This window comes from Equus przewalskii, chromosome 9, assembly GCF_037783145.1.
Source record: "Equus przewalskii isolate Varuska chromosome 9, EquPr2, whole genome shotgun sequence".
NCBI lineage: Eukaryota > Metazoa > Chordata > Mammalia > Perissodactyla > Equidae > Equus > Equus przewalskii.
In genome coordinates, this window is record NC_091839.1 from 17,446,338 (window position 1) to 17,461,330 (window position 14,993).

The 14,993-nt window shown below is 41.1% G+C and overlaps 1 protein-coding gene across 1 annotated transcript in view; it reads right to left on the bottom strand.

Moving 5' to 3' along the window:
• Positions 1-307: 307 nt before the first annotated feature.
• LOC139085509 (sulfotransferase 2A1-like) overlaps positions 308-14,993 on the bottom strand; it is a 56,417-nt gene continuing 41,731 nt past the window's right edge. Inside the window, exons 2-4 of the mRNA XM_070633099.1 lie at positions 7,468-7,562; positions 5,863-6,040; positions 308-906 (exon numbers count right to left, since the gene is read on the bottom strand). Coding sequence (XP_070489200.1) covers positions 794-906; positions 5,863-6,040; positions 7,468-7,524 — 348 coding nt within the window. The 5' untranslated portion in view covers positions 7,525-7,562 and the 3' untranslated portion in view covers positions 308-793. The remainder of the gene's footprint in view (positions 907-5,862; positions 6,041-7,467; positions 7,563-14,993) is intronic.

Below are 14,993 nucleotides of genomic sequence, written 5' to 3' on the forward strand. Positions count from 1 at the left end.
GTTCTCAGACTTTGCCACCCATTACAGCCCCTGGGAGTTTTCACATTCCTATTCACCAGTCCATTTAAGCCGTGTCTGTGGGGGTGACACCCTGGCACCCGTATGTCTTAAAGCTCCCAGGAGATTCCAAAGGGCAAAGCTGGAGAACCGCTCTCACTCACATCTACGCTGAGGAGTAGAAGCATTCAGAGAGGTAATAGATGCTGTCATTATTAAGACCACAGCAGGCTTTTATTTCACTAAAAGAAAATTCAAAATTACTGTATCTGACTGTCCTTTTCACAGAAATCCATCTAAACAAGTTAAGTACCATAAAAACAAAGATTTTTAATGGTGGTTGTTTTTAGACTAAATGAATACAGTATCTGCCCGTAATTTTGCTAGTGAAAAAATGATTTTTGTGTGACTTTTTACCTGAAAGTCCTCTAAATAAAATGCATGCAAGGAAATAACCTTAAACTAGTGCAGTTTTCAATTGTTGTTACAGCAAACAGCGTGCCTAGAGAGACAGTTGGGTCTGATGGAAGATGTGGTTCATTCAAGGGCACCCGTGAGACTGGGAGAGACGGGGTGTCCACATACCTGTTGTGATGCATCTCAGCCACCAGGGGGCACCAACACAGCTCCGCTCAAGAGCTGGGGCCCCTGGGTGGGTGGGAGAGATGCTCCACCTTCAGAGGCAGAAAAGCAGGGACAAGACATGGAGGTAACAATGCAATTACTCGAGTCATACACGTGTACAAGGACAGGAAACAAAGATCAAATTCATATAAGATTTAGAAGTTTCTGAACATTATTGCCACGGGAACAACTCTCGAGGAAGATCTGCCATTTTGTCCTGAAATATTTTATCAAAAGCTTCAGCTTGGGCCACCGTGAAGTGATTTTTCCAGTCCCCGGAAGTGCCTACAAACATGAAATAGAGACTCAGATCAGATCTGGGACTAGGTCTCAGGTGCCCAACACATCTCCTCCTGGATCTATTCCCTCTGTCCATTTGACATGGAAATTGTAGCTAGTCGAGCATTATGAGCAATGGCTCATCAGCAGGCTTTTATACTCCCTGCCAATCATACCCATTTACACTTCCACCTGCCTCGGAAAGGTTTTCTCTGTCCTCCTCTCTCCCAACGCACCCTGTATACAATCACCAGCAATCCTGTGCCTCTGATACATCCAGAATCTGGCCAGTCCTCACCACCTCTCTTTCTACCGCCTTGGCCCAAGCCAAAATCTCATCTCATCTGGGTTATTGTATTAGCTTTATCACTAGTCTCTCTGTTTTTGATCTTTCTCCTCTATAAATTAATCTCAGCATGGCAGCCATCTTTGTTCCTTGAGAACCTAATCCAGGTCATGTCCCTTCCAGCTGAGATTCTCTGAGGACTTCCGGATTCACTCAGTGAAAGGGCTCATGGCTTCAGGTGGTTTGCTCCCGCCATTTCTCTGACTCCATCTCCTATGACCACCCACTTGCTCACTCTACCCCCTCACATTGAGTTTTCGGATTCTGTCTCAGACATTCCTCTTCCTGAGACTATTTGCATTTCCTGCTCCTTCTTCCTGGAAGGCTGTTCTCTCAGACACATTCATGGTCTTCTTGTTTCCTTCTTTGACATCTTTACTCCAATGCATCTTGTCAGTGAGGTTCTCTCCCACCACCCAGTTTAAATCTGTAAGCCCCATCCTTGCTGTATTTTACTTATAACACTTATCGTGTATGATTTCCTCTATGTATTTCCCTTGTGTGTGTGGCATGTATTTCCAATATATGCAAGCTTTAGAAAGTCACAGGCTTTTCTTTTTAAATTGCCAAAGACTTAGTGTTTCAAAGAGTCATAGACACATAGTATGTACTCAAATATTTGTTGAAAGGATGACTAGAAGAATGAGGCATGTGCTATTATTATCTCCATTTTACAAATGAGGAAAAAAAGACTCAGAGAGTTACCCAGTCAGAAAGTGCAGGATGTGGATTTGAAGCCAAAGATTTTATCAGTAGAAGCCATCCCATTAATGGTACAATCATATTATTTCTATGTCATAGAAATTAACACTTGTGTTATATTACGATATTAAACAAATAATACATTCATTAAATTATGATCTATGAGAATAATATATAATTATGTATAAATTAATCCCTAAAAATATAAATTATATACTGGTAACTTATAAGCATAGAAATGATATAGTAGAATGTCTAATGAATAGTTAGTACCCTATAGACATCCACTGTTACTGTCATGCTCATCATTATCTTCATATTTAGACCAATTTTTATGGTTATTGATTTCTTAGGCTCCTGAATCATCCGTAACACATCTGACTTTGAGAAGCCAGAAAGAGCTCTGGAGGCAGCAGAGTCCCTATAAATTCAATATGGCGGCCCCCTATTCAACATCAGTCCAGATGAGAGAACTGAATGATTCTATGAAGGGTCCTCAAGTTCTACATTCCACTCATTTTCAAAATGCTAGAAAACTTTTTGATGTCAATTTCTGTTTATGTCTCTCCTTAGTCCTCGTCTCTTAAGAATCCACCCAAACTCTTGTGTGTCAGTTTTGGGGGGCTACTGTAACCAGGTAACATAGATTGGGAGGCTGTGACACCAGAAATGTATTTTCTCACCATTCTGGGGACCAGAAGTAAGAGCAAGGTTATGACAGAGTTGGTTTCTTCTGAGGCTGTGAGGAAAGAACTGTTCCACGCCTCTCTCCTCGGCTTATAAATGGGGATCTTCTTTTATGTGTTCACATCGTCATTCCTCTGCATGTGTCCATGTCCAAATTTCCTCTTCTTTTAAAGATCCCGGTCCTGTTGGATTCTGGTCCACTCTAATGACGTCATTTTAACTTAACTATTTCGGTAAAGACCCTCGGTCCAAATATACTCGCCTTCTGAGTTACTAGACGTTAGTGCTTCACATATGGATTTTGGGGGGACACAATTTGGCCCATAACATCTTGGGTATGAAGACATCTTTAACTAAATTCTGTGAGGCTCCAAGGTATTAATAATGGCTGAACGAGGTCAAGTTTTGAGTAAAGTCCATTAGAGCTCCAGGTTATCCTTAGGATGCTCACTGTTCTAGCGCTGACAGCTCTACTTCAATGATTCTCATATTCGGACACATAATATGTTTAGATATGTCATAACAGGGAGGCCAAAGTGTCAGCAGCTTGTTGCTTATTACACTTTATACCACACTTCTTTAATTAATTATTATATTGTTTTTAAAATTAATTCTTCATTCTATTTATTCATCAAAAGTTATAGAACGTCTAATCCATGCCAGTCATCATCCTTTAGAAAAAAAATCATCAAGGATAATAATAACCACAGTCGATTAGGGAAAACTATTGCTTTTACCTGAAAATCTAGTGGGTCTCTGCTAACAGCGACTTCAACATCCAGGACTCTCCTAAGTGTTGTCCTTGAGGGACAATAAAAATCTTTTTCTTGTGTCCTGAGCAGGAAAGTGCCTCAAACATCATGAAAGGAGGTGGAACAGAATAGCCCTCCACCAAAAACAGCCAATATTTTATATGTTTTTTCATTATGTCATAATTTATATAAAAATTATTGAATTATAATTGATATTATTAATTTTAAGATTACTCTTTGACCTGTAGATGCCTTTCTGATGAAAGAAAGGACACAGATCAGATGTGGGACACAGAAGCAGGATATTATCCCTTTTCATCCCTTTCTTTCTTGCTTTCTTTTTCTTTCTTTCACCCACTCAACTATTCTTAGTCTACTCGGTCCTAGAATATTAAAGTCATAAACCATGGCGGTTATGCTTAGTCTCCAGCATCAGAGATCAGCTATCAAAGGGATTTGTGTCTTCCTAGCTGCATCATTTATTATACTTTTCTGAGGAAAATAATCCCTCATGAGATTGTCATGATGATTCAGTTATAAGCGACGTGTAGAGTCAGACCACCAGCTTAGCAATAATAATCACACTGTAGCTTTAACTGTTCTTATCATTACTGTATCGATCCCTCCCAAATCTCTATGCCATATAACAAATCCATGAGTAACTGGAAAATGTTGAAATCCAATATGATTGCCTTCAGAGGAGTCATCCTAGACTAGAAGAAATGGAAGGTGTAGTCATTGAATTATGCACCAAATTTGATTGCATCCGCTCTATTTTATCCCTGCCAAAAACCTGGGTTATTAATTTCCACTGCCTTTCTCTCTTAAATAACCATCTTTTGTCCTTTTAGCCATTTCTCACGAGCATTGTACATAAATATAAAATTTAAAATCCGCCAAACCCTGATGCATAAAAGGAAACCTAAGAATAGACAATCTCTCTATGCCAGGTATTCAATTTACTTCAAGTTTAGTAAAGTGTCAAAGACGGGGATTGCTAGAGGTATTTTTTAAATGACAGAAATGTATCTTCTCACAATCTGGAGCTTAGAACTCCAGGATCCAGGTGTCAGCAGCGTCGGTTTCTTCTGCAGGCTCCTCTCCTTGGCATGTAGATGGCTGTCTTCACAGGATCTTCTCTGTGTGTGAGCATGTTCCTGTGTCCCAATTTTCCCTTCTTACAAAGACACCAGTCTTATGGATTAGGAGGAACCTATAGACCTCGTTTTGACTTAATTACCTTGTTAAAGACCTTATTCCCAAATACAGTTACATTCTGAGGTACTAGGCGTTAGGAAATCAAGATTTGAATTTCGAGGAGGCATAATTCAGGCCATCATACTTCTTCTTTTGTCCCCCCCAACCCCAATTCATGTCCTTTTCACACGCAAAATGCATCCACCTGTCCGAACTGCCCGGAGTCTAAACTCATTCCAACGTCGACTTTAAGTCCAAAAGTCAGCAAAATATCATGTAAATCAGGCATGGGTCAGATTTGAGGTAGGATTCATCCTGAGGCAAGATTCTTCTCCAGCTGTGAACCTGGGAAGCAAACAGATTACCTGCTTCCAAAATACAGTGGTAGGAAAGGCATAGGATAAATATTCCAATTCCAATAGGGAGAACTCAGAAAGCAGAAAGAGATCACAGGTGCCAAGCAATTCCAAACCCTAGCAGGACAACTTCCAAGAGATTGTAAGATCAACAATGAGCCTCTTGGTCTTGATGGTCTGATCTCCTGGCCTACTGGGGTGGTGGGCCACCACCCCCCCTGCCCTGGGTGGCAACTGCCTCCTGATTGAGGTCTTTTGAATCATTTAATTTCTTCCATCCATGAATCACCATCCTGGATGTATCTGAACTGTGGAGTTCTGGGAAATTAAGCTCCTATTCCATTCAGTAGACACTCTTCATTCATCTTGTGCCCAAGGATACGGACACCATTAATCTTTCCTCACAGAGGGTCTGATATTGTCTGATAGCAAGACAGGCTCTCAGCTAAGTGAAAGGTCTCTCCTCTCCTTTTCTCGGTTAACTCATTCTTTCCATATTTCTTTATTCAGCATAGTTCTCTGTGCTAAATCACCAGTGCGGTAGCACCAACATGACCATCTCCAATCCTGCCCTCTCTTCCCAGGTCAATCCCAGCTGGCAAGTTGGCAGGAGTAGTGAATTAGCCTGGTCAGTGTTTGTGGAACGAATATTCCCCATGTCAAATTCTGAGGAGAGAGAATCTGAATGACCTCTCAAAAGTCAGATGACCACTGGAGCCTAGTCAACGTCCTCCAAGTGCCTGAAGCCCACATCAATGCTGTGAAAAGAGACTTTGTGATAAGGGCACATGAGGAGTTCTCTGACAACTAGACTTGAGGAATTCAAACACTGCCTAGTCCCACCTGTTAGTGCCCTGCTGTTATCACCAGTATGTCCTCCACGTATCCCGATATATTTTGAAGGCAGAGCATTTTCTTTTACCTTTTCTCAGTAGTATTCCATTCTCATCTAAAAACTGACCACGCAGGAGGGACAAATTGGACATCTTGTTTTCTTTCATGACCTGAAAGGAGCTATTCTTGAGGAGTGAGTTCAGTTCTTCTGGTTCTAATTTCCTGCCTAGGAATTGGCAGATCTTGTCTACAGTGCTTCTTGTGTCCTAGAAGAAGAAAAAACAAGAGAGAGGATATGAAACAGAAAGAACATAGGTAAGGAGGTGAGAATGAGGAAACAACAATGTGAGGAGAAGGAGGAGAGGAGGGAGGAAGAGAAGAACAACGTGAGAAGCAGGAAGCGATTGGTTGTGAGTAGGAGGAAGGAAGGGAAAACGTAAAGAGGAAGGAGCACCAAGGATACAAAGGTGCCAGATCCATATGGATTTCCCAGTAGAATTGAGTTCAGGATGCCCTAACACAAAATACAGGGCCAGGGTTTTCTAAAGAGACTTGTAGGAAGGCTTCTAGACAATTATGATGAGGATTAATTGAGGAGAGGTTCAGGGAGAACCTGACAAAGATCAAAGAGATTGACTTCAAATCCTGGCCGTGCCATTGATTCACGTTGTTTTACATAATTAAGATTTGAATAACACAGATTTTCACAATATCTTCTTCTACATCATCTCAGTAATTAGTACTTGACTCATGATCCTGGGAGATTACCAAAAACAATGAGCTAAACCAGAAAAACTTTGCTTTGTATCATAGACTTTCCTCATAGAGCTGTAATGCTTTAAAATGTTTCTTTATCCCATGAGCCCCCATAAGGATCTAAGCAGAAGACACACAACTGTAGAAATTACTCCAATACAAGTTGACTTTGTGGCTTGAAAGCATAATCACTGGAAGGTAATGTAGCTGAGGGAGTAAAACTTATTACAAAAGGCTTCTTTGTAAAAACTGAAATTCATGTGGGGGTCACAGAGAATTGGACAGAGAAAGAGGATGGGAAATGATTTGTTTCTCAAAGGGAAAAGCTTGCATTTACATTATTTCTTCTTTTCTCTGGGATACCATTAATAGGCCAAGTTCTCCTTCCAATGGTTTAATTCTCCTTCCTGGCTTAGAGCATCAACTGACCACTTCTCCTGCCCATCACTGTTCAGTCTAGACTTGGCCTGTGAGAGTAATTACACAGACTGATTTCCTGGCTTTATCTTTCTTCTATCAGTCAATCTGGGATTTCAGGCAGTTGGACACACCTCTGGAACCTGACTTTTTTCTTTTAGTCCCATCTTCTTCCTCACTCCCCTCCCACCCTAGGTTATCAGCAGCATCATGTGTCCTACTCCTAGAAATTTTAGAACCATTCCCAGTGTGAGCAAAAGCAATTGTACTTATGAAGAAACACCTTTAGATGTTGTAAGATGAAACAAAGATGAACACATGGAAAAAGGGCATGGAGCTTGGGCAGTGTCAACCAGATGTAGGGCAATGAAGACAGGGAGCTGTTCTCACTCCTGATGACCCTACACAAGTCTAAACTTTGACTGAGAAGGTGGAATAGAGATGCAGAGGAATGGAGGGAAGTCATAGGAGTGAAGATGATGGTGAGAGGTTGTGTGCTAACCACAAGGACCATAGTTACCCGTTTCAGCTCTTCATAACTCAGTATCAGGAAGTTCTCCTTCCCTCTCATGGACATCCAGCCATGAATGTGGTCAAACCAGGATCCATATATCACTGCATATTGGGGAGGTAGAAAGAACAGGTGTTTACAAACTCTATGAAAGGAAAAATCCACCTATGATGTTCACTCTTTTGTGCACAGTTAATAACACAATGTCTGGCACATTTAGGCCTGTCCTAACTGTTTGCTGAATGAATGAGAGTAAAGATGTAAAACTATTCTCCAACTTCATGCATTTACCCTGTAATGAGCCTTGTTCCTTTGGAGCAGGCTCTGTACCAGTTTTCAAGGGTCTCTAAGAAGATCCTATCTAGAGAGCCATGTGGCCTTAAGAATGGTATTCTTGCTGCCTCTAATCTGTTCCGTGTTTAGAATTTTTGCTTGATATGTCTTTCCCACAGCCCTTGAAGTTATTTTTCTGTCTTCTTCCCTTCCTCTTGCTATTGTAATTATTGTTCCATTGGATATCATCTGTCTTTCCTCTGATTTCAGACTTTCTTTCCCTTTTTCTAGTACAACTCTCCCAGAGACTAGGCAAAGATTTAGTTGTAATAATTCTTTGTGAGGCTAATTGTGACTCTTTAAACTGAGATTTCATCAATTCAGGAAATTCTCAGGCATGTTTCCTTGAAAACTGCCTTTTTTCTATATGTTACATTATATTCTAGTGAGACCAGTCTTCTCACTCTATCCTCCACATACTAACTATTTTATAATCTTCAATGTCTGTCTACCATGCCTGAGCCATTCTTAACTCCAAAGTCTGGTGGAAAATTAATTATCAACTGAGAATTCTACTTAGTTATAGCATCTTTCAAGAATGAATTTCAAGGAAAGACATTTTCAGGCAAAATAATGGGGTAACTTACCACTTTTGTAATGATAGATCTAGTCTAAGTTATACTTTATGAATAAAAATGTAAATCCAGGAGAAAGGAAAAAGCAATGAATCAAAGAAGAAATTAAAAAGGAAGTTAGAAAACCATGAAACAAAGAAAAATGGAAGCACAACATATCAAAACTTATGGGTTGCAGCAAAAGTAGTTTTAAGAGGGAATATTATAGATATACATGTGTACATTAAGGAAAAAAGATCTCAGATACAAAATTCAAATTCACATCTCAAGGAACAAGAATGAGAAGAACATACTAAGCTCAAATTTAGCAGAAGGAAGGAAATAGCAAAGATCACAAAGAGAAAAAAATGAAATGGACACAAGAAGCAACAGGAGAGATTAACAAAATTAAGAGGTAGTTTTTTAAAAAGATAAAATCGACCAAACTTTAGCTAGACTAAGAAAAAACAGAACAGTCTCCAATAAATAAAAGATTACAGGATAGTCAATGCAGCTGTTGCCACAGAAATACAAAGGATCATAAAAGACTACTATGAAAAATTATACAGTAACAATTTGGATAACCTACAAGAAATGGATAAATTCCTAGAAACGTACAACCAGAAAGACTGAATCATGAAGGAATAGGAAATCTGAATAGTCAATAACAGGTAATGAGATTGAATCAGAAATCAAAAATCTCCCAACAAAGAAAAGCCTAGGACCAGATGATTTCCTGGGTAAATTCTAGCAAATATTTTTAAAAGAATTAAAACCAATTCCTTTAAACTTTGATAACATTGAAGAGGGGAGAACACTCCAAAACTCATTTTATGAAGCCAGCATTACCCTACTACCAAACAGTTGTGTATCTATTCACTAACAAGGAAGCACTTGAAAGAGAAATTAAGAAAGCAATCCCATTTACAATCACATCAAAAGGAATAAAATACTTTGGAAAAACTTAACCAAGGAGGTGAAAGACTTACATACTGAAAACTATAAGACATTGATGAAAGAAATTGAGAAGACACAAATTAATGGAAAGATATCTTGTGTTTTTGGGTTGGAAGTGTTAATACTGTGAAAATGTTCATTGTATCCAAAGTAATCTACAGATTCAATTCAATTCTTATAAAAATTGTAATGGTATCTTTTTGGAAGTAGAAAATGTCCTAAATTTACATGAAATCACCAAAGACCCTGAATAGACCAAGCAACCTTGAGAAAGAAGAACGAAGCTGGCGGCATCACGCTCCCTGATTTCAAGCATTATTACAAAGCTATAGTAATCAAAACAGCATGGTACTGGCATCAAAAAGAGGCACATAGACCAGCAGAACAGAATAGAGAGTCCAGACGAAACCCACACATATATAATTGGCCTTGGAATTGAAGAGAGACTTGGGGATGAGCTGGATGGGGAGGTGGGTGCTGACGAGGCGGGGGCCTTCTTTATCCTTTAGTGAATTATACCCATCCTCAGTCTCTACCCAGGGGTGAGCGTTCCCAAATGGGCACAGATTGGATCCACTTGGGATCCCCCTTGGAGCAAATCAGGCAGACAATTTCAATCAATCAGTTTGTTCCCGGATAAGAGGGAAAAATGATGGTAACTCATTTTAATCTGACTTTTTAAAAACTTGAGATAAAACATACACAACATAAAGTGCACCATCTTAACCATTTTCAAGTGCGCAGTTCAGCAGTGTGAAGTAAATTCCCATTGTTGTGCAACCATCTTGAAGAACGAAACTCTGTCCCCACTCAGCAACAAATCTCCAGTTTCCCCTCGCTCCACTCCGTGGCAACCAACATTCCATTTTCTGATTTAATAAGCTGATTACTCTGGATACCTCATCAAAGTGAAATCATGCCATATTTGTCCTTCTGTGATGGGCTTATTTCACTCAGCGCAATGTCCTTACAGTTCACCCACGTTGTTTAGTGTGTTAGAACTTCAGTCTTTTCTAAGGTTGGAAAATATTCTATTATGTGTTTACACTACATTTTGTCTATCCATTCATCTGTCAATGGGCATTTGGGTTGCTTCTCCCTTTTGGCTATTTGCTTAAATCCTTTTAACCTTTTCCCACTGCCCTTGGCTTTTCACCACCAGGAGGCTTCCAATGTCTTCAGCCTCAGTGCTTGCCCACTTTGCACCCCTGCACTGGCCCCTCCTCTCATAGAAATATGATCCACATCCTTCCAATCCCTTGAATTTTCTAGATTCTCTTCCAGTTCCTGACCATTGTCCATGCTGATACCTTTACCTGAAACTATTCCTTTCCACTAAATAGTTTCACATTCATTGTTTCATCTCAATTGAAACGCTATTTCTTCTGCTTTGGGGTTTTTTTGTTTTTGTTTTTGTTTTTTGGCTCGGATAGCTGTGTTTGTTCATCCCTCCCCAGTTTTATTGAGGTATAACTGTCAAAAAAAATTTTATAGATTTAAGGTGCATCATGCGATAATTTGATGTATGTAGACATTGTGAAATGACAACAACAATAAAGCTAATTAACATATCCATCACCTCACAAAATTACCTTTTTTTTCTATTTCTTCTATGAGGACTTCAGTGGTCATATCTTCACTCCTGCATACAAAAACCCGACTTTGCCTTAGGACTCACTCCATTGGGTTTCCCTAATACCTTAGGTTAACCCTCTGGAGATCCTCATCTTACTGTGTAACTGCCTGGCTGAAGCATTTTCTCTGAACGTAAATGGCATCAGGGCCCAGCTCTATTCCCCCATGGCATTCCATGTTATCTGGCATATAGAAGGCGTTCCATTCATCTACTGAGTGAATGAGGGACATGGCCACAGCTTGTCTCAGCATCTGATCCAGCTTCCTTACCTGATTTGGGGTAAGTCAGTATCAAGACATTTTCATCCTTAAACGCAAAACTCTCCTGCGCTTCTCTCAGGACTTCAGGTGTGAAACCCATGGTAGGGGGAAAGGTACCCCTTCAAACCACATATACCTGTCTGACATTGTGGTGAGCTCTTTGTTCCAGGTGTTAGAGTTTCAGGTGTAGCCGCTGTTGGAGGTTGTGGCAGCTGCTGGGAGACCAGCTTTTATACTAAAGATAAAACAGTTATTAACCTCTCCCAGTTTATTGAGGAAGTGCCTGCTGACAAAGAAAATTAGATCTCGATAGACGGTCCCAAGGTTGATGATATTGAGGAACCGTGAAGTCATTCTGAGAACATTCTAGGGTAATCATAGCTTGAATTCATGAAAGGGAACCAGGAATTCAATAACAAGCCCAAGAATGTAGAAATGGGGGCAAGTTTTAAAAAACATTTTTCATAAGCATTATTTTTTAGAACAGTTTTAGATGTATGGAGAGATTGCAAAGACAGCAGAGAGAGTTCCCATAGTCCGGAATTTATTCTGATTTCCTTAGTTTTTCCCTAATGTCCTTTCTAAGTTCAGGATCCCATCCAGACACCACATCACACTGAGTCATCATGCCACCTTAGACTCCCCTTGGTTGTGACGTTTTCTCAGAATTTCCCATTTTTAATGACCTTGACAGTTTTGAGGAGCGCTGGTATGTGGGTATTTGGGTGAAATCTCTCTTTTGGGGTTTGCTGGATGCTTCTATCATCACTACACTAGGCTTATGGGTTTAGGGGAGAAAGATAACAGAGGTAAAACCTCATTAGCATCACAACACTTCGGGGGAACTTACTATCCATGTGGCAATGACTGTTGATGTTGACCTCGACCATCTGGCTAAGTCACATTTGTCAGGTTTCCTCCTACGTTTACTCTCCCCTGTTTCCATGTGGGGCATATTTAAAACATGAACTCTGGGCCTGAATGCATTCGTGCGTGCACATTGTATAAACTCCAATTGAAGGATATTCTACAAAATAGTGGGCTGGTGCTATTCCAATTGTGAAATCGTTATGAAAAGAAAGAAAAGCTGAGGCTGTGTTCCAGAGTAAAGGAGCGTGTGCACTAAACCTGGAGTGGATCCTTGGACCACAAAAATGCTACCATTATATCATTAGGACAACTGGCCACATTTGAATATACTATGTGGATTACATAATAATATGCATCAATTTTGAATTCCCCAACTTCTATAATTTTACTGTGGTTATATAGGAGATATTTTTGTTCTTAGGAAATATACACTGAATAATCTCTCTTAGACCTTAAACTCACAGAGATGTGGGATTGAATTCATACTAAACTAAACTGGAATACGGGATCCAGCTCTCCTTTGCCAATTAATCATTAACACACTGAGAGTTTATTAAGTACTTTCAGGTTCAGGGACTGGGCTGGGGGAATTCTTACATCCATCACATGGAAGATGCAGAACAGTAATTGTTCTTTCATTGGCCCCGCCCTTCTCTTTCCCAGTTAAGGACCCTAAGGGCCACAGCTTCACACGTTCATGCAACAAGCAAAGGGGAGGGTGCCCCCCAATGTATGGAATATCGACTTGAGGAGAACTTAGAGAAACATCTAGGTTTCTGTGTGTCCCTGTGGGCTTCAGTCAGCTCACATTAAAACCATCTAATAAAGTATCTAAAACTTATCTGGATATTGTTTTAAGCTTGGCAGTTTGAACATTAATAAACTTCATGGTCATCTTGTAAGCACTGTTTCCTGCAGAGGCAGCGAGTATATCCTTCTTTTGGTATCCAAAGGACAAGGGAACTTCCTGTGTCTCTCTGGGTCTGACTATATCCCATGCTGTTCCCTGGATATTTCAGAATGGGTTTCTTCTTCATCTGCTGATTCAGGGACCCCATCTGTTTGTTCTGGCAAATGGCCCCTCAGTCTCAGTCTCTCCAGATTTCAGTTTGTCTTCTTTTTCCCCCTCTCTCCAGTTCTCACAAGGCAAAGACACTTCTACCTATACCACCTCCATCTTCACCCCAGAGCACAGAGAACAGAATTAAGCTTGAAATTCACCCATTTGTTGAAGGTAAAACAGTGAACTCTCTTCATATATACCCTGAGTCTTTTTCTACATGAGTCTAAGAGATTCACCTTCTACAGAGTAAAACAGTAGATTCTTATCTTTACCTTGATGCCATGGATACCAACGGACCCACAAGGATCACCATGGAAACCACCAAAGATGGATCCTGATGGATCACAGCATCTCCACGGGCCAGTGCTGACAACAACTACACAATTGATGGTGCAACAGTTTTGTTAGTTTGTTATGCTACAGGCAAGAAAATAAAGAAGAATTCTTGCTCGGTTGCTACCCTAGGGAACACAGACATGGGGAAGTTCCAAGACGGGCCCTCAGGAAGTCGCCACCTCCCTCCTTCCTGAGCTGAGCAGAAGTCCAGATGCTGCCACTGGGGATACTTAGGGCACAGTCTGGGATTGTGGGCACAGATGGGGCAGAGGTTCCTAGGCGACGGTAAAGATTCTCAATCCAGAAGGAGGTGGGGGTGTTGGGACTGCCTAGGTAAAGAGGTGAAATAGAATTGAGAAGATGATGAGGGGAGAAATCTTGTGCTACTTAACCCATCCCTTTCTATTCAGACAGTCACAGCAAACACAAACCCTGTCTCCATTACTTATAAAATTAATCCATTTTTCACACACTGGCTGCCCATTGGTGCCTGGAGGTCCCCAGGGGCAAGATCCTTGCTGTCCACTGCCCAGGGTGTGAGTCTGAATCTTGTCTCCCTCCCTGACCCCAGGACACTCTCAGGGACTCCCCTCACCTCAGCTCCCTCTTTTGGGATAGATGGAAAATTAGACTTCTCTCTGCCCTCCCCACAATGTCAGGGTCAGACTGGGGTGGGGTTCCAGTGTGTTTGTGTGTGTCCATCCCTATGAGGGTCTGTCAGATAAGCAGGTGAGGTTTTCCCTATATCCCGGATGTCCGTCTCCCACCCCCCCCCCCAGAACTCTCCTCCAGAGTCTGTCACATGCGTGATCCCCTCCAAATCTGATCTAATTCTCTCTCTGCCCTGCTGAGGCTGGCCTGGCCTAAGAGGATTGGAGCATTTGCTAAATGGGACCAGGACATGTTCAGAGAACCCACTGTGGGGACACCCAGGGGACAGGACGGCCACAAGAGGGGAGCAGAGTAAGAGGGAGATGGAGACAGAGGAGCAGAGAGAAGGTGGGAGGGGTCCCCTACGGTGTTGGGGGGTGTGGATACCAAAGGAGGGAACACACTCGCTGGCTCTGCAGAAACAGTGCTTACAAGACGACCATGAACTTCATTAATGTTCAAATTGTCAAGCCCAAAATAACGTCCAGATAAATTAGAATTAAAAACAATTGAGTCAGGTTCCTGGATACAAACTAACATATCAACTGAACACTATGTAAGGACAAATAGATTTTAAAATAAAATTCAAAATATCATCTAAAATATTAGGCCATAATAAAAGCGAAGCACTAGAAATAAACCTACAGAAAGACGTCCAGAAGACTTCCGTGGTTCAGTCGTAACCCTTCCTAGAGAATCTTTGTGAACAATCAAATGAACGAGTAAATAAGCAGCAGGCTTAGACTGGAAAGTTCAGTGCGTTCTGATAATAATTCTAATGACATTGGGAGCAGCGCGACCCCTGCTGGCCGCACGGTGAACAGCAAACGCCCCCGCCGGTCGGATAAACGAGGTGCGTCCGCGGGGTCGGATAA